The sequence below is a fragment of the Dicentrarchus labrax genome, unplaced genomic scaffold (genome assembly GCF_905237075.1).
Source record: "Dicentrarchus labrax unplaced genomic scaffold, dlabrax2021, whole genome shotgun sequence".
In the NCBI taxonomy this organism is placed as follows: Eukaryota; Metazoa; Chordata; class Actinopteri; family Moronidae; genus Dicentrarchus; species Dicentrarchus labrax.
The window spans coordinates 18,187,096-18,205,185 of record NW_026136714.1 but is presented as its reverse complement, the minus strand read 5'-3'; the positions used below and the strand labels follow the sequence as shown (position 1 = coordinate 18,205,185).

At 39.7% G+C, this 18,090-nt stretch overlaps 3 protein-coding genes across 6 annotated transcripts in view; 2 read left to right on the top strand and 1 right to left on the bottom strand.

Moving 5' to 3' along the window:
- The window catches only part of taok3a (TAO kinase 3a), a 67,227-nt gene extending 62,968 nt beyond the window's left edge, over positions 1 to 4,259 (top strand). For all 4 annotated transcript variants that reach the window (XM_051423820.1, XM_051423821.1, XM_051423822.1 and 1 more), the window contains 2 exons: positions 26 to 208; positions 2,900 to 4,259. In XM_051423820.1, coding sequence (XP_051279780.1) covers positions 26 to 208; positions 2,900 to 3,061 — 345 coding nt within the window. In that variant the 3' untranslated portion in view covers positions 3,062 to 4,259. The remainder of the gene's footprint in view (positions 1 to 25; positions 209 to 2,899) is intronic.
- A 903-nt stretch (positions 4,260 to 5,162) lies between these two features.
- pebp1 (phosphatidylethanolamine binding protein 1) lies at positions 5,163 to 7,856 on the bottom strand. The gene is made up of 4 exons (XM_051423911.1): positions 7,643 to 7,856; positions 7,236 to 7,345; positions 5,775 to 5,875; positions 5,163 to 5,607 (listed from the first exon to the last, which is right to left on the bottom strand). The coding sequence occupies exons 1-4, from the start codon at positions 7,775 to 7,777 to the stop codon at positions 5,390 to 5,392; spliced, it is 564 nt and encodes a 187-aa protein (XP_051279871.1). The 5' UTR covers positions 7,778 to 7,856; the 3' UTR covers positions 5,163 to 5,389.
- Positions 7,857 to 9,442: 1,586 nt separating this feature from the next.
- Positions 9,443 to 17,214, top strand: vsig10 (V-set and immunoglobulin domain containing 10). Its single transcript, XM_051423894.1, has 9 exons — positions 9,443 to 9,739; positions 9,854 to 10,165; positions 11,185 to 11,490; positions 12,449 to 12,739; positions 14,515 to 14,799; positions 15,073 to 15,186; positions 15,330 to 15,342; positions 16,655 to 16,794; positions 16,887 to 17,214. The coding sequence occupies exons 1-9, from the start codon at positions 9,688 to 9,690 to the stop codon at positions 16,979 to 16,981; spliced, it is 1,608 nt and encodes a 535-aa protein (XP_051279854.1). The 5' UTR covers positions 9,443 to 9,687; the 3' UTR covers positions 16,982 to 17,214.
- Positions 17,215 to 18,090: the final 876 nt, after the last annotated feature.

Here is an 18,090-nt window from a genome sequence, read left to right as displayed (position 1 = left end):
TGCGGTCCATGGTCGGCTGTGTCAGCTGCGTCTGGACGAGGCCCAGGAAGCCGAGTGCCAGGCCCTGAGGCAGCAGCTGCAGCAGGAGATGGAGCTGCTCAATGCCTACCAGAGCAAGATCAAGATGCAGACCGAGGCGCAGCACGAGCGCGAGCTGCAGAAGCTAGAGCAGAAGGTGTCACTGCGCCGGGCTCACCTGGAACAAAAGGTAGCGGTGAAGGGAAACACTCTCTTTTTTTGTCTGGCTCTTATTTTAGTGGGTCATACACTAGATTTGTGTTACAGCTCTGTAGTACAGACTTGAGTTTTTCTGCAGTTGTTGATGAATACAGACTGAAAATACAATGAAGGAACTGTCTCTCACTGTTCACAAAAGACAGAATTAATTAAGGCACACTAAAAAATTATTATTATTACCATGGATACATACTTAAAAAGAAGCAAATCAGAGAGAATTTTATTGTATAAAAACAATTTACCTTCTGGCATAAACCTGTTGTTTTACTTAAAAAAAACTTAAGACAGATACAATTCTTCCACCCACCTAATTAACTTTTAACTTTAAAACAACACTGTTTATTCAAAGTGCTTCTTAACACAAAGGAAAAAATTAACAAAAGAGATGACAAACAAAAAACATAAAAATGAAGATTACAAATAAGAATTTACACGACAGGAAGGCTTCAAAAGAAAAGAAATAGACAAAGTTAGATTAGGTACAGGTAACAGTGTGTTTTAAGATGCATATTTAAATAGTTAGCTAACTTTTTTAACTTTTGGAAAAAAAAAAACTAAAACATAATTTAAAAAAAGTGTATGGTCACATACACAATCACACACAGAAATTCTTAGGTGCCTACTTCCAGAACAATATAACCAGTGCATAGTAATGTGCATCAGTATGACTGTAAAGAAACCTTTTAAAGATCCTAAATGTGCAAGTGTGCAGACAAACACAAACGGGTGGCAGTACGTTGAAATACTGACAGTCCAGCGCTGGTTTTTGAGCACACCTTGATGCTGAAGTGAAACAGGTCTGGATACACATTTGCATCCCCCTCAGCGGGCAGTGCGGGCATGAAAGGCGACCCAGACAGACACATTGACACATGAGTTCACATAGACACACACACACAGATTTCCCTCACCACAGGTGGTGATGACAGTGGCATGCCTTCCTGCAGGGAGCAGACAACTATTTCTCTCCCACACACTCATGATGGTGGTGAAATCTCTACACGACAGTATTGTTCTCTTACTACGACATTTTTTGTCTTATTTATAATAAGGCAACACAGTTTAGCTTATTATTATAGCTTGTTCTTATTAGGTTGCTGTATGTGTTCAGTGTTAACTGCTAATGCACGGGCCCCCTTAGATTTGCTAAAATCATACCCATGTAAGCATTACTTTTTATTTAACAATTATCAATTAGGAAGTAGTTGTAGGTGTGTTGCACGCTGTAACCAGGCTTTCATACTGCCATCATTTTTATAGTTTTATCAAACTGTGTCCCTGGTTGCATGACACTCGTGGTGGAAACACATATTTTATGTGACTATTCAGGCAATCTGCCATGTATACCAATGACATGTGATAAGATTAGAACGGCCGAGTACGCCTCCTTCCAAAGTGACCGACGTCATCGCTACAGTCTAGTAGACAGCACTCCGACAACAAAGGAAGAGACATTTGAAATGCTGCCCTGATCCAGTTCTGCTGGGTCCAGTGTTGTGTGAGTGCGCTGTGGTGGTCTGTCGCCATCTTCTGGCTGCATTCGAGTCTGCACTCTCAGACTGGAATGATGTCATGGTTTTGGAAGCACTATTGTCCTCCGGTTCGGTTCATGGTCAAAGTCTGGAGTTTTCTGTGCATGCTCAGTAGTTGGCCAGATTGCCGTATTGCGCCATGCAGTGCTTTGTCTGCACCTGTGGATGTGTGTGCCGAGTTAATGTGGGTGATCCAGCAGACAAAACTCCTGCCACGGCCGAACCTCATTAATACAACTTAACACACTTACCTTCGCAATATGAAACAATGCACGGTAAAGTCTGCATCGAATGATATACTTTAATAGTGTGCCACGTCTTTTAATCAGTAAGGATATAAGGTTATTTAGTAAGGTTCATTAAGTAAGGATCTAAAATAGCTACGGGGGGTGGACACAAAGATCATGAACAACTCTGCAGTGTAATGAAAACAAACACAATTGCCCTGCAACAAAAACAGGATTTGTAAAGGTAACCCTGTGACTGTGTCTGAAGTGTTGGTTCAACTCTTTTGTACATTTTGAAGCTGCAGTTTTCACTGTGGTGTATTGAAGGGCAATATACTGAAAGGATTCTTCTCTTATTTGTGTCTACCACACAACAGAAATGAAATATTGGACCTAAAAACTAGGTTCTATCCAAAAACTGCTCTCCAAAAAAGATTTTTCACAAGAATAACACACTTAAGCAGACCTGTGTAATTTATTATTCTACTATTTTTAAATGATTTTCACACATATTGTTTAATAACAGTTGATACTGCTAGGCATAACATACTGTAATTGAAATACCAATACTGATACAGTAAGTTGGGGACGTTTGTAATTGAACTAGTCAAACACAGGTGCAATTAATGCCATTGTTTTTGTGCATGCTGGCTCACTGACATGTCTTACTGGAACACTTAAATTACAGCATTAGTGCTGTTCGTTCCACCAGTGCTGTAACAAATCAAATTGTTACTTTGAGGAAGGTTACAATATGTAAGCAAGAATATAGCACAGCTACTGTCAGTTTTTGTTGAAACAAATATTGTAACCTTTAAAAAGCCATATACTGTAGTATTTATTACAAAAATGTCTACAGTTTATTAACCATGAATACCCCTCGTCCCTCTGTGTTCCCTGCAGATTGAAGAGGAGCTGGTTTCCCTTCAGAAGGAGCGAACCGACCGGATCAAACACCTGCTGGAGCGCCAAGAGCGGGAGATCGACAGCTTCGACATGGAGAGCATGCGACTGGGATTTGGCAACCTGGGCACCCTGGACCTCCCCAAGGACGACTACAGATGAGGGGCTGTCGTCGCCGCCGCCGTCTCTGGTAGTCCCCGGGCTCAGTACACCCCTCCTCTCCTTTTACCTGACCTGACCTGACAGTGCAGGTGTTCACTGCTGCTGACGCCCTCACTCAAACACACACACAGACACAAAAAAAATAAAAAACAAAACAGCTCCAGAATCAGCTGTTTCCTGGGCCGGTCAGACAGAGTCAATGGCAGGTTTTAGTGCCCCCAAAACCACCTTAACTTCCTCCCCCTCCTTGCCTCTCATGGTGTCACAAGATGACAAAAAAAAATGCTGGATAACGTCCTGTAGTTGTCATGTTTTTGTAACAATAATGATAACATAGTCACAGTGTTTATTGTTTTTTGTGCAATGATGACACTTTTGGTGTGACTAAAAGTGGGCGACGAGAGAAGGAGGGAGAGAAAAATGAGGCGGGGATCGATGAGCGAAAATCGCTCCACAACCATGCATTTTTTTTTAGAGGTGATTGATTTTTTTTGGGGTTAGTTTTTTCGGTTTCAAGCAAAAAAAAATGTGTTGAAGCGATAAATCAAACAGCTGATCCTTCCGCAGCCGTTGGTCTGCGCCGCTTCTTTAAACACTTTCTGGTATTTATTCATCAGGACAATTTATGACAAATTTGATACTTTGAGAGACAAATATCACGATGTACATACAGGTACACTTCTGATAAATGTGACTCCTTCAGGGGTGAATTTGATTACTGAGGGGAGGGTGAATGATGGTACTCAATATGTGTATCGTACTGATTTCTCTGCACTGGCAGCCAATGTGAATAATAATACATGTGACACGTGAACTCCAACTCCCAGCTAGCACAAAGGGCTTCATGTTGGGGGGGGGGGGGGGGGGAACCTTGTAATTTGTGTATAGAAGGATTTATGGAGAGCTTTTACTTATTTTCGTATTGTATTTTAACTGTCACTCAAATCAGAAAATAATTTTTAAAGGCGCTTTTTTTCTCCCCCCTCCTCAAATAGTATTTGAGTCATCTATCAATGGGATTTTCTCTTTTTTTTTTCTTTGCTTTACACAACTCCCGAGCTGTGTATTTTCTTATAAAACCAGACCAGTATGATGCTTTATTATTGCATGCACTTTAATTTTTTTTCCAGGTTAAAAGAAAGCATGAATCTGTCAGAGCTTTTAATTATATTTGTAAATAAAGTGCTCATCACACAAACTAAGGCTTTGCTGTTATATATGTCCAACATAAAATACTCATATCATTATATTCACCATGTACGACCTCAAAAAGCGGTACATTTGCAGCATTTTGACAGCACACACAGCTGCTGGAGGGTTCCACTCTCTGACCTTTGAGCTGAAAACATGTCTTCATCACTTTTATTGTGCAGATGTAGCCAACTGGCGTTAAATATTTCTACCTCAAATAGAATAGAAATTACTTTATCCCAGAAGGAGCATGAAATCCAGCTGGAACTACTGTATTGTAGGCTTGTTTTGTCAGTGAACTGTACAGTAATAGTAGTAATAGTAATAGTAGTACTCTACAGTAAAAATAAGTGAAAAGGAAAAGTCAGTTAAGTCTGATTATGAGGCGACAATTTCTCATCTCACATTGCAGTGCTGGAGAAAGTGAGCTGAGGTTACACTACACAAAGTAAAGACCCACTTGTTAACAAAAGCAAAGATTACTAAAGGCATGTTGGATCAAATGCAGTACTCATATTAACCCAAACTGTTCCTGGCACTATTTGGTGGAATTGTTTTAATAAAAAAACAACATATAGTAAAATGATTGCAGATAAAGCTAACTTTTGTGTCTCAGCAGAAGGCTTTTGTTGGTTTTCTGGCAATTTAAAGTCATGTATCCCTGGAATAGGGACATTATGGGGGCCAGGACCTCTCACACAGGAACACAATGTGGGTGTACTGTATCTGCTGACAATGTATTTTCTGACTCTGCAACTGAGGTTCCAAATGTGATTGCTTTTAATTATTTGCATCTCAATGGAAAAAACTTCTCTAGTTTTTCCTCACATTTATGATGAATTAGCATCAGAATACTTTATATGTTTAATTATACAATGTTATGGAGAATTTTCTACAAACAACACAACCATTTCAGTGTTTAACAGATTTATTGCAGAATAGAATAGTGCAGGTGACACTGCATGGTTAGGCAACAGTGAGGGAAAAAAAATTCTATTCAGTGGCACACTCGCAAAAGAAAAATGCTTTATTACTGTTGGGATTTTTTTGCTTCTTGCAAGAATGGGAATTTCCTACAGACCAGGCAGCCTCCGTGGGAATTCCTAGTGCTGAACACTCTGAGTCGAGTCTTTTTATTTATTTGCCGGCCAGCTGCTCGTACAGTTTTGGGACGTAGTCGTCCCACTCGGCCTGGTAGCAGGTCCCCGCCACCGGGGCTCCGAGGTTGTATTTCTGCCTCCAGCTCTGAATCTTAAACTTGCCACGGCCATCTCCACAGCAGTTAGTGAGGACCGGCTCGGAGCAAGACAGGCTGCCTGGCTGCTCGTACACCAGCCACACGTACCTGTGGAGACCTGAGGGGGACAAAGACAGAGGTTTTTAAATGTTGCATTACAGTGTTGCTAGGCTACAGATACTGCTTAAGAATAACAATGGCAAAGGCAGCAGACATACAAAACTCCAAACAGGTAGTTGCATATCTATCAATTAAACAGTCCTGTGAATAACTGAACTCTCTTACCTGTGCCCTTGGGAGGACCAGAGCCCACGTAGTCCGACATGACGCAGCCAGTGGACACATCATTCCCTTTCATGTTGACCACCAGAAAGTGGTGCCACTCTCTTTAGAAAAGGCAAAAACAATATTTTTATGACGAAAATAAGTACAAGAGAGATGCTTTCTCTGTTTTGATGCACAAACATTTTAAGCTTCCATTCACACTGTGTGCTTTCACTAACAATTACGCTCCTAAACCCCCTTTTCTGTACAAGAACTGTTGCAAAGTGCAATGAACTGATCATGAGCAGGAGAGAGACTGAATGTGGACGACTGCCAGGCCTTCAGGGGGCCTAAAAGCTGCAGACTCACAGTGGGTCAATGTTTGTAGATTCACTGCGACAACCCTTACAGTTATGAATATGTATATGCAGTGTTGGGTCAGATTACATTGAAATGCAGTCAGTTACTAAATATAAATTACATGTCAGGTATTCTAATTAGTAATGTGATTCATTAACCCTAACCCTCAAAATCAAATCAAACAATATACACAAATTCTCTTTAAAAACTCTCAAAACATTTCAGCATTTACAGTTGGTCAAACACATTATCAGTCTTCCATGTTGAAAACCATTGTTTCTTTGTGTCCACTGGCAATCCCATGATGCTTTCAGTTAAGTCTGTTGACCAGTCATGAGCTGTGTGGGCATGTGTGTGTGGCAGCTCTGAGCTGCAATGCACTGCTCAGAGGAATAACATGATGCACCCCATTCTCCTATTGAAGTCTACAGACCGCACAGGGTTAATAGAGTAGAGACTAAGTTTTGAAGACGTAATCAAAAACAATCCTATAATCTAATTACAATTTTTTTCAAATGTAATCTGGGCTGATTATAGTTACTTAGATCTTGTGATCTGATTATGTAATCCTGATTAAATGTAATCAGTTCCTACCCAAAACTTCTGTATATACATTAATACTTGCATTATCTTGAGGTCCAATGAATGGAATCAAAATAATGGTGACATAATTGTGCAGCCCTATCTTGAGGCTTTATTGTAAAAGGAGTCCTGAGTCAGAATCTAAGACTAGTGAATTCTGTGCTTACATTACGATTATTCATTAAAGAGAACATATTGACACAAAGCACACCAGACGCCAAGTTGTAGTTAAGCACTTTGATTTGGAGCTTCAAACAAAATATGACTAATCTGTTATGTATAGTCAATGTTGGGCTTGAGGTGTACTTGAAGGCACCAGTGTAATATATACACACAATGCACTGAAGGTGGGTGGGATGGGGGGTATAGAGGGGCACACATCTCATGTTTTTGCCCCAGGGCCAATTGACAATTGAATCATGGCTCCACCAGGGGCCACTATCCCCATTTGACCACAAGACTGGACCCACCCTCCGTTTCCCAACATGACATTTCTGTAGAAAAAGAAATGTGCAACTCCCCTTCAATGCCGCCTCCCACCTGAATTTGGGGTCTTTCCTGCTGGGAGCGTCTGGGTCGGTCAGGGCCAAAGTGTACATCTTACTGGAATCACATCCTTCCCACTCGATGCAGGTGGGTCGACTCTGCACCTGCGGGTAAACACGGTGGCAGCTGGTGAATGGCTGTATGCCCGACCCCTGCCGCCCAACCGGGGGCGCTGTTCACCATCTTTATTTACAACCGCAGACCACGTTGGAATCATTACGTAACATAATTTATTGCTGTCAAACATTTGCAAACAGGCTGAGACGAATTAATCACTCGCAAAGCTTGTTTGTTGAAAGAAATGCGCGTTAGCATGCTGCTCGCAATATAGCTTTTAAGCTATCGGGGCTAAGTTAGCTGAGTTGTTAGCTTGGCTAGCAAACATTAGTTAGCCGACTAACCTGTGTTGGGGTGAGCACTTTCCCGAGCTCGTCGATTTCCACAGAGCCGTATTTAATAGTCAGAGGCTGTGCAGGCTTTTCATCGACCTCCGGCAGGGCGAGAGAGCCGCTCCACTGGCTCAGATCTACGGGCATTTTGATTTATAGTCGGATTGCAGACGCTGCTGACTGAACCGCTGCTGGCACACAGAAACTGCCTAAAGTGCTGCGTTCACGTACCACCAGAAGATATAGAAACGGGTCAACACATGCGCGTTTGCCTAACAAGTTAAAATTTAACTTGTTAGGCAAACGCGCAGATTCAACAGTTAAATCATACGAATCAATATATGAATTCATATGTGTGAATTTAAAATCAGCCTTAAACGAGCTTTAGTATTTGTTACTCGTGTTGTGTAAGTTATTCTCTGCTGTAGCGTAGTGATAGTCTTGATGTAAATTCCCATCGGTAGATTATTGCTAAATGAATTGCCCGTTGTGGCCATAGTGCTAGTGTCTACATTTTAGTAGTAATGTCTGTTTATGCCTTCTTCATTGTAACGCAACGTCAAATGGAAAGCACATTAACTTATTAATGCTTCTTGTGTTTGGTACTTTGTGGTGAAAATTATTTTTCCCAGTATTTTGACTACACGTGAACGGCACAAACAGCACCAGCTGCGGGTGTCCGCCAGGGGGCGCTGTTGCACCACTGCCTTGTGGATTGAATTGTGGTTTGCTGAAATTTCTAATCAATCACATCATACGTCCTGAGCTCGTCCCTCCTCCAGCTCACATGCTCCATTAACACACTTTCTGTTTCCAGCATCCCTTTTTTTAGAAACCGGGGTCTGACTATAACAGAATGGTTTAATTGATTTAGTAAATTGGGGCATATTTTACACATCAAAACAGAGGAACATTTTTAATGTTCTTATTATGAACATTATTCCTCTATGGGGTAGGACTATGGTAATCAGTAGTTTACAACAGCTAGTTGCAGTAGATGAATGATGGTTGTTAACTCCTGTATCGCAGTCAGTTCAAATTTGCATGTCAGACCTCAAAACACACACAGGAAACACAGATTTGAGAAGTTTGTTGCATCACTTGCCTACATATGAATACCAATGTGACAAATACATGTAAGCAGTGCACTTAAGTACAAATTTAAAGTACCTGTAGTTTGCTTGAGTTTTTCCATTTCATGCAACTTTATGCCTCCATTCCATTATATCTCTGGTTTATGATAAAGTGGAGGCTTAAATATTCCTTTAGCTCTTTATGGAAATCCTCCTCCTCCATCAGCTAAATAAAGATTCAAAAACAGGGCTGTTTCTCTGAGTTCATGAAAAGTTGACTTTTTAAAGACACATAGTTCTCACATGAAAGCGACACAACAAACATATGATGATCTTATAGAATATGGTGCATTGCTGTAGATTAAACTACCAATACAGTATATGAAGTATAATGAGCTCAACCTTAAACATCAGCAGTAAAATACAACATACCGCAGTAGTAATATTAATCCAAAAAACACCATAATAAAAACTCTGCAGAATGAGTACTTTTACTTTTGAAATGAGTAAATTTAGCTGATAATACTTCCACACTTGAATGCAGAACTTTTACTCAGTTAGTTATTTTAATTAGGGAAAGGATCTTAATATTTCTTCTACCACCAATAACAACAATAATAACATTACTTTATAATAATAACAATAATAATAATATCAATATTAATAATAATAATAATAATAATGTACCACCTTATGTTAAAAGGTGTGTTACTGTGCCTTTAACAAGGTGAGGTCAGGGTGTGGTTTATGCGTGCCAAGGTTTCCGGATCAGCATGCGCAAGTAAACAAAGCACGAGAGAGACAGAAGTCATGTCAGACTGGTGACCTACACGGTAGTCAGTCTGGTTTGTAATGGGCGGACTGGTGTCCACTGTGTCGCTGTGTGTTACAGGCAGGCTCACACAGGTGGACTAGTCAGACAGGTCTGGGTCTGGAAAGCTTTTGTTCACTTTTTTCGGAGGGCGATGAGATTGTAAAGTTATAATGAAGATAGTCGCAGCCGCAGCGCTTCTACAACTGTGTTTCTGTGCGACAGGTGAGTTTTTATCCACATTACACAGCCAGGTAACACAGGTGAGTCTGAAAAACCCTCCTTACGTTGTTTTCTTGTTCCCTCCTCCTCCTCCTCCTCCTCCTCCTCCTGCCACAGCGGCAGTTTCGGGGAATGGCTCTACCGAAACGGCGCTGACAGCCGCACCGGGAGACGTGGCTCTACTGCCGTGTTATACCGACGGTAACGCAACACCGACTTTAACGGCGTGGATGAAAAATGGACGAGAAGTCATTCGAGGTGGCGGTTCTTCACCTAGCCCTTCTCCCGACGGGCAGCGCCTTGCAGTGCTGCATGATGGGAGTCTGGAGATCACGGGGGTGATACCTGGAGATGAGGGCAGCTACCTGTGCAACACCTCGCTGCCAGGCAACAACACCTTTCGGGCACGTGTCCTGCTGCGAGTAACTAGTACGTGAACGTGAACGTGTCCGGTTGTGAGTCCAGTGTCTGGAACACAAACTGGTTCTTCAGCATAAAAGACATTCCTTACAGGCGGAGGGATATTCACATCGTTTACTTCAGTAAAAGTGCTACTACCACACCGCACTGCCACAAGTGAAAGTCCTATTGCATTGTCCAGGTTACTGAAGTAAAAGTATGTTAGTAGGCTGTAAAAGTTATATTTTCTCCACTAATTGATGGACTGTCTAACCAATAGTACAAACCACAAACTTATTTTTATTATTATTACTATTAAAAAATAAGTTATAGTATTTAAAAAAGCATCAAATCTTCATATTTGTGAAGCTGGAACCATTCATTGTTTTTACTTCACTGCATTAATCCAACAACATACTTACTTTACTAAGTAAGATGTTTGCATGAATGACTACTTGATGACTACTAATTGTTTTAGCTCTACCCTTAATGATTATTAAAAAATGAAAAAAAAAGAAAAGAATTTAAAATAATTGCCATCCCACTCCAGGGCAGCATTATGTTTTAAGCAAAACTGTCATTAATTCATGTCAACATTACATCAAGACAAGGAAAATAAACAGATATATTTGCTTGAAAAGTTTATAAAATCATTGTGATGATTAACTAAGCAATTAGTTAGCTAATCATTTCAGCTATAAAGCAGATTTTTGTGCCAGTGGTGTTACAAATTATGTTAAGCTCCTGCAGTGAAAATGGTCCATTAATTGTAGTTAAAAAATATTGTTTAATAATAAAAATTAATTACAGATACACTGTGGAGTTCTCATCACTGTACGTCCTATTAAATGTCTATTAATGTGACTCCTTCCTAAATATCGCTCATCAGTATCAATTTACATTTTCTCTTGCAAACATAATAAGTTGCTTGCATGATTTACTTGTAATGCAATAATATGTTTTTTTAAGTAATAAGAAAGTTGATTAAATCATATTAAGTAATGTTTACAATGTTCTTTATTGTAAGGCACAGCTTGTATTGCTTTCAGGTGGTCCAGAAAATGTATCTACATCAATCGGTCCAGCCACTGCCCTGTCCAACGGGACGCTCATCGCCTATCGGGGTTCGACTGTCTCCTTCAACTGCTCCGGTGTCTCTTACCCGTCACAGCAGCTCACCTGGGCCTTCAGAGGAGCCTCGTCCAGCAACGAGTCTCTGGTTTCAACCTCTGGATCCTGGCTGGACTTCAGGATAGAGGACATTCAGCCCAGTGCTCAGGGAGTTTACAGCTGCAGGGCCCACAACACCTTCTCTCACCAGGCAGTCAATAAGAGCACACAGCTGCTAGTATACTGTAAGTACCACAAGCAGAATACCCAGAATACCCTGCTACAACTGATGCGGAAAAGTATTATTTTTATGGTTATTTAAATTTGTTTGTCTGCACTTCAGAGGGGGAGCTGGAAAGAGATGGAAGTGATTTTATTATGCCATGAAGAAATAATATACAGCAGTATAATAAATAATTAACTATAAAGCAAACAAAGCAACATTTTGCAGTATGCATATAGTCAAACATAACCATAACCCTAAATAAATATGAACATTTTAAACCTTATCGACCTGATTCTAAAAAGGGGGAAGTAGAATAAATGTTAGGATGTTATAAGTATGTATCTTTTATTAAACACTGTTAACTACTGCACCCATGCTCCATGGGATAGATAATACCTTTAGATACTATTAGGCAATTATTATATATGTGTATATAATTATTATATTAAACAGAAATACTGCATGAAATGGGATTTAACTTTCAGAAATATCCTTTCTATATCAGTACTAAAGGGTGATTGGCTGCATCTAATTTCCAGTGAAATTAATTATCAAACCAAATCAATTTTTTTTTTAAAGCCCTTAAAAACAACCAAAGTTGACCAAAGTGCTTTAAAGGAGAATAAATAAGACATCATAAAAAAACAAAACCAAAAACATAAAACAACAAAAAAAAACAAAATAAAAAAAAACCACAAAACAACAATCAAAAAAAAAACAAATACAAAAAAAACAATAAAAGCACACAGGAAGGCCGAGGATGGGTAAGACCGGTTTAAAAACAGACAGAAGAGGCCTAAGCGACAAATATTAAATAATTGTTTGTATAATATATTATTTAAAATAAATAAATAAAAAAAATTGCTGATCTGAGATACAGAGGTCCTAAATCCACTGCATGTTTAAATGATGGCGGTTGTAGTCCTCTGTTGCTTGCTGTAGTTTTGCTTCTTTACTGATGTCTTTGTCCTGAATAGATGTCCCAGACAGACACCCTGAATGTTCGTGGGTACCAGCACAGGACCCCTCCCACTTCCAGTTCATCTGCACCTGGCTTGGAGCGTATCCCACCCCGACGCTGCACTGGGGGGAAGACCAGGGCGAACAAGGAGCTCACTGGAAAGGACGCGTCAATGTGTCTGAGGTGACGGACAGCCTGTCATTGAGGCTGAACCGCTCCATGCTGTTCGACGGGCAGACACTGAGGTGCATGGCGGGGCACCTGGCGCTCGCTCCAGAAAGGGAGAAGTCATGTTCGTTTACCCTCAGTAAGCATGTTGTGGTGAAATGAGCCTCTTAACAATCCTGAGATGTGCAACTGCTGAATCTTTTATGGGCTTTCCACTTTAGAGGCCACTGAGACTCTTCAGTGAGCAGCCATTGGGAACAGGGTTTTTCTTGCACTCAGTATTCTCACTATTACTTAAATTTAAAGGGTCAGTTCAACCAAATTCCAGTTTCGGTTTTATTTGTTCAGGTGTTGAGATGTCTGCCTCCAAACCAGTAGTTTAAGGGTTTTTGGTCCTCACATTATTTAAAAATGAGTATTTAAAAGATTTGGCAGCACCTTAGGATGGCGCCTAGTCATGCAGATAGTTCATAAATTGGGGTTAAGAGAGGTTTATTCTGCCGAGCCTTTCAGATATCCGTCTGCCTCCAGACTCTCCATGTCTTTAACACAGTGCTCTGCTTACTGTATAAACTTCACTGTGACATCATTAATGTTAAGGTGTTTATTACTGTAGCTCCTTGTTTAATTCTCATAATTAATATTCTCATAATTAGTTTACCTTAGATTTTAAGTACTGCAGCGAAGGCAAACGCAGCCAGAGAGACACAGTTGGTAGCATGCTCATGAGGACACGGTGTTGCATGCAGGACACGTGAGTCACTCAGTAGTGTAAAGGTAATCGTCGCAGGACATAAATGTGCAATCTATGAGATGACGCAAAAGTGTGATAGTTTATATGTATGTATTAGCTTATCAGCCCTCTTTAAAGATTATAAATCTTTAAACACAAGGTGTGTCTTTGATCCAATATCTGTCTAGCACAACACTCCCTTAAAGTAAAATTCTGAAATATTCCCATGTAATTATATACAAAATATACTTCTTATTTATTGAAGAAATGCAGTAATGATTCAACACACACAAGTTTTAACATTGTCTGTGCTCTAGAGTAGATTCTGGGTAGATCGTAGGTCTTCTGACACATGAAAGTTTTGGAGCTGAAATCATAATTCAATTGATCAAATAGTCAAGCTAATATATTGATAACCGATTAATTGTTTAATTTCTTAAGCAAAAATTCCAAACATTGACTAGTTTAATTTTCTCAAATGTGAGGATTTACTGCTTTTCACAGTTTTACATCTTGACGATGAAGATGACATCTTCAATTGATTGTTTTATCTGACTAAAAGACCAAAAACCTCAAATATATACTGTATTTTCTTTGATATCAAACAGGTAAAATAATAATTTTTTCTTCATTTTAAAGCAATAGTTTTATATTTTGAGGAATACAGCACTCATGTCTGTACTGTGAATATAAGGCTACAACCAGGAGACAGATAGCTTAGCATTAACTTCTAACCCTGTAAAACCATGAATTATTTTCACACTAGTTTGGATTACACAAACTAGTTAATTAGTGACGTTTAGAGTAGCTGGTTGGCAGATTTTATTAGGCTACCTTTGGGCAGAATCAGGCTCCTCCAGAGTCAGTTCCTGGCTGTAGCTTCATACTAACCGTACAGACATGAGAGTGGCTTCGATTATCTCATCTAACTCTTGCCAAGAAAGTAAATATATTCCCAAAATGTTGAACTATTCCTTCAAACAATTAATCAATTATCATAATTATAATTTTTTCTATCAATCAAATCAAATAATTTCATCCCTCTGTGTACTATCAACATTTACATTGCCACTGTCAAAAGTACAGAAAGGTAAACCTCTAGTACTGAGAGACTGTTTGGACAAATCCTGTTTAAAAAAGACGAGTCTACAAATGATTTAATGTTTATCTCTCTCTCCCAGAGCCTCCGTACCCCGAAGGAGAGCCACTGGCCACGGTTCAGGAGGGGACCAGTATAACGCTAACCTGCACTGAGGCCATGTCCACCCCCCCGGCAAACACCACCTGGAGAAAAGGGCTCCAGCAGGAGGAAATTGTACCCGGATCAAAGTACGTCCTGCATGAGGAAGGCCCCGTCTTAAAGCTGACCATACTCAACATCAGCAAGGACGACGAAGGCTACTACTTCTGCCGCAGCGAGAACCCCCTCGCCGTCCGTGAGCTGGAAGTCTACCTCACTGTGAGGGGTGAGTTTTGGATGAGAGGAAGGGAAAAGCGAGAGAGAGAGAGAGAGAGAGAGAGAGAGAGAGAGAGAGATTTAAAAAAATGTTAACAAATGAAAACTTTAACGTCAGGGGAAACTATAAGCGAGGTCGTCCTACATACTAATGAACCAGAGACCTGAACAATGAGCCTGTCACTGCAGGTGTTGACTCCACCTCTGGAATGCTGATAAACCTGCTGCTCCTCCCGCTTTCTGCTTCATAATCCTCTCCTGTTGTCTTGTTTTGTCTCCACAGCCTCCTCTGCTTACACAGGAGCGATCATTGGGATCTTTATAGCTGCGCTGATTGTGGGATCGGCCGCAGTCATAGCTAAAACTCTTTATTCCAGCCGACACCAAATTTGCCTGGGTAACTTTTGTTCATCTTTGCACCATAAGCACAGAACACATGGAACAATGCATAAACATAAACATTTCATATAGTTTCATACAAATCATAAAAACCCACTAAATACTAATTTCACAATTTATGTTCATTTTTTTCTTATTCAGGAGGTGGCTTTGGGTGAGTATCTCACATTAATGTATCTTAATACTGCATGCTTATTTTAGTGAACAAATCTATTCAAGTTAAGCAAATAAAGAGCTATTATATACTGCATATATTTGATTTCTTATTCCTGTAAACACCCAGCCAAATGTACCGTAGATGTTCTTATGTTACATTGCAATACGGCCACTGAAGCTGAAATAGAAAAAATGAATTCATATTGATGCGACAGTAAACATCAGACATCAAGTTACCTGAGCTACTCTCTTGTTTCACTATTTGGGACCAGTGTTCAATTATCCTACAGCTATAAATCCCCCAGAAAAGAAGCAGAGACACCACTTTACAAACCTCTGCGCTTATTGTGGCCTTAATAGACCAGAATGCAATGCAGCTGAAAGGCATGTTGTTTTAAAGGATTAGTTCAACATTTTGGGGAACATGCTTATTTGCTTTTTTTTGCATTAGATGAGAAGATTGATACCACTCTCATGTCTGCACGGTAAATATGAAGCTACAGCCAGCAGACGTTAGCTTAGCTTAGCATAAAGACTGGAAACAGGGGGCAACAGCTAGCCTGGCTCTGTCCAAAGGTAACAAAATGCACCAACCAGCACTTCTAAATCTCACTAATAAGCATGTTATATCTCATTTATTTCATCCTTACAAAACCATACAGAGATGAGAGTGCTATCATAATTTTATTTTACTTTTTTTCAGCTGTGAACAGCTCCTAAATTTCCTTTGCGTGTTGCATTTTGGGACAAGTGTGTCAACATCAAGCACTTATGTTGCATGTTGACATCTTTGAATAAACTTAAAGGTACCCTGTGGAGTTTTCTTTTCTTTCAACATTATGTGTTTTACATTCAGTGTCTCTCACCTCAACACATTGTGTGTATCCTTGAGGCATCTATGTTTGCTAGCTAGCACTGTCCTTCTTCACTACTTTTGTTGGCCAATTGGTGCACGTTGTTGTTGTTACTGCTGACAACTATCAGTCAGTTGAATAGTTCAACTGTATATCACGTGCAAGGCCATCCTTGTGGACGAGCTGCTAACAAAACAGGGACCCACTCTAAAAACATTGCTCCAAAGTGCTACTAGTGGTCAAAAACTCCAGAGGGTACCTTTTTAATTTGGTCACTTTTCCAGTATGAATGTGCTTCATTCTCTAAATCTAATTTTGAACACATCACAAAATAATACCTGAAATTCATTTACCAACAAAGATCTGATAATGTGCGGCCGTCTGGTATTCATTATCATATAGTCTGGTTCCTGATCTGCAGGTGCACTCTGATGTCATAATATCTCTGCTCTCCAGGCAAATAGAGGACAGAGGAGACGTGCTGAGTCTGGTGGAGTCAGATGACGAGCAAATCTTTCAAGATGCCGTTCCCCGGCTTCCTCCGTTAACCAACGGACGCCAAACAACGCTTGTCCAGATACATCGAATCCCATCGAGTATGACCTCAACGTGGCATTGATTTCATGGCTCGTTAATGAAGTGTAAAAATGTTTGGTGATATGAAAATGTCTCTCTACTTTTGTTTTAGGTGATCATGAGGATGCAGAAACAGCTGACTCAAGCCCACAGCAACAGGAAGAAACTGTACAGACAGAAGAGCCAGTAGATCTTGTAACATTTTAGGTATTGGGTGCTTTTAGAGAAGTGTTTTATTTTAAGTAAATACCATTTAATCCCAATGAGAATGTGAACAGAATTGGTGGCAGACTCGAATGTAAAAAAATGATCTCTTTTAATTTGTTTTTTTAAACAGGGTTTTGTAAGTTTATTTCTATGATTGATTTGTTTGTACAGAATTTTGAATATGTTGCTCTGATTTTGAGATTCATGCAGTAAATGAAGCTGTAAAAATGTGATTGTTGGCATCTTTTTGGTGGTGAAACAATGGGTGCAGTCATCTGTACTTTATTCCCTATTCACTGATTAAGTATGTGTTTCCACCCAGTAAAAGTACACATAGTATTTACAGATTGTGACTATGCCAGGCTAGAATGCAGCTCTAGACTGGAGCCATTTTAAAAATGTGGTGGAGTCAGTCATCTTTTAAAAATGTGGTGGAGTCCTTCATCTTACGGTATGTTGTGTGGAATGTAGTGGAGGTTAAAAACAACCAAAACTTTCTCGTCTTCCTGAAATTACTAAAATCCATTCAAGTTTTCATGAGACCTGGGTGACTGTGAGAGTGAAATATTACTATATTTTTGACTCACTGTCATTGGAGCTGGAAGTATGGGTGCTCAAGAGGCTGCAGCACCCCCTAAAACCATTAGTTTTTTAATTAAATAGAGCTGAAATTATTTGACAATCCCTCTCTTGATCTACTATGATAATTTATCCATAATTTAAGTGTTTTTTTTATGCTGAAATACCAAACATGCCCTCATTCCACCTTCTCCAATGTTGGGCTGTGCTGCTTTTCTTTGTCTTATGTGATAGTAAACTGAATATCTTTGGGTTTTGGACTGTTTGAAGGCAAAACAGCTGAAGCCTTAAAATGTTTTAAATGGGTGACAACACTCAAAGTAAATCATTCTTTATTAAGTAAAATATTCAAAACCAGTATGCCAGTTTTATGACTGCGCCATTACATCAAATGGAAATAATCTACGTTTTAATACTAATAATAATGATAATTATCAAATAAACAGTTCATATTTTTACACCACTTTTCATTGAAAGACACTTAAAAACATAAACAATGTACATCAAAATACAAGGCTGTTAAAATGCGA

Coding starts and splice junctions, on each gene's coding strand:
- pebp1 (XM_051423911.1), bottom strand. CDS start 7,777: ATGCCCGTAGATCTGAGCCAGTGGAGCGGCTCTCTCGCCCTGCCGGAG. Junction 5,876..7,235: donor AGGAAAGACCCCAAATTCAG/GTGGGAGGCGGC, acceptor CCTTTTCTAAAG/AGAGTGGCACCACTTTCTGG. Junction 5,608..5,774: donor TGGTCCTCCCAAGGGCACAG/GTAAGAGAGTTC, acceptor TGTCCCCCTCAG/GTCTCCACAGGTACGTGTGG.
- vsig10 (XM_051423894.1), top strand. CDS start 9,688: ATGAAGATAGTCGCAGCCGCAGCGCTTCTACAACTGTGTTTCTGTGCG. Junction 9,740..9,853: donor ACTGTGTTTCTGTGCGACAG/GTGAGTTTTTAT, acceptor CTCCTGCCACAG/CGGCAGTTTCGGGGAATGGC. Junction 16,795..16,886: donor GATACATCGAATCCCATCGA/GTATGACCTCAA, acceptor CTTTTGTTTTAG/GTGATCATGAGGATGCAGAA.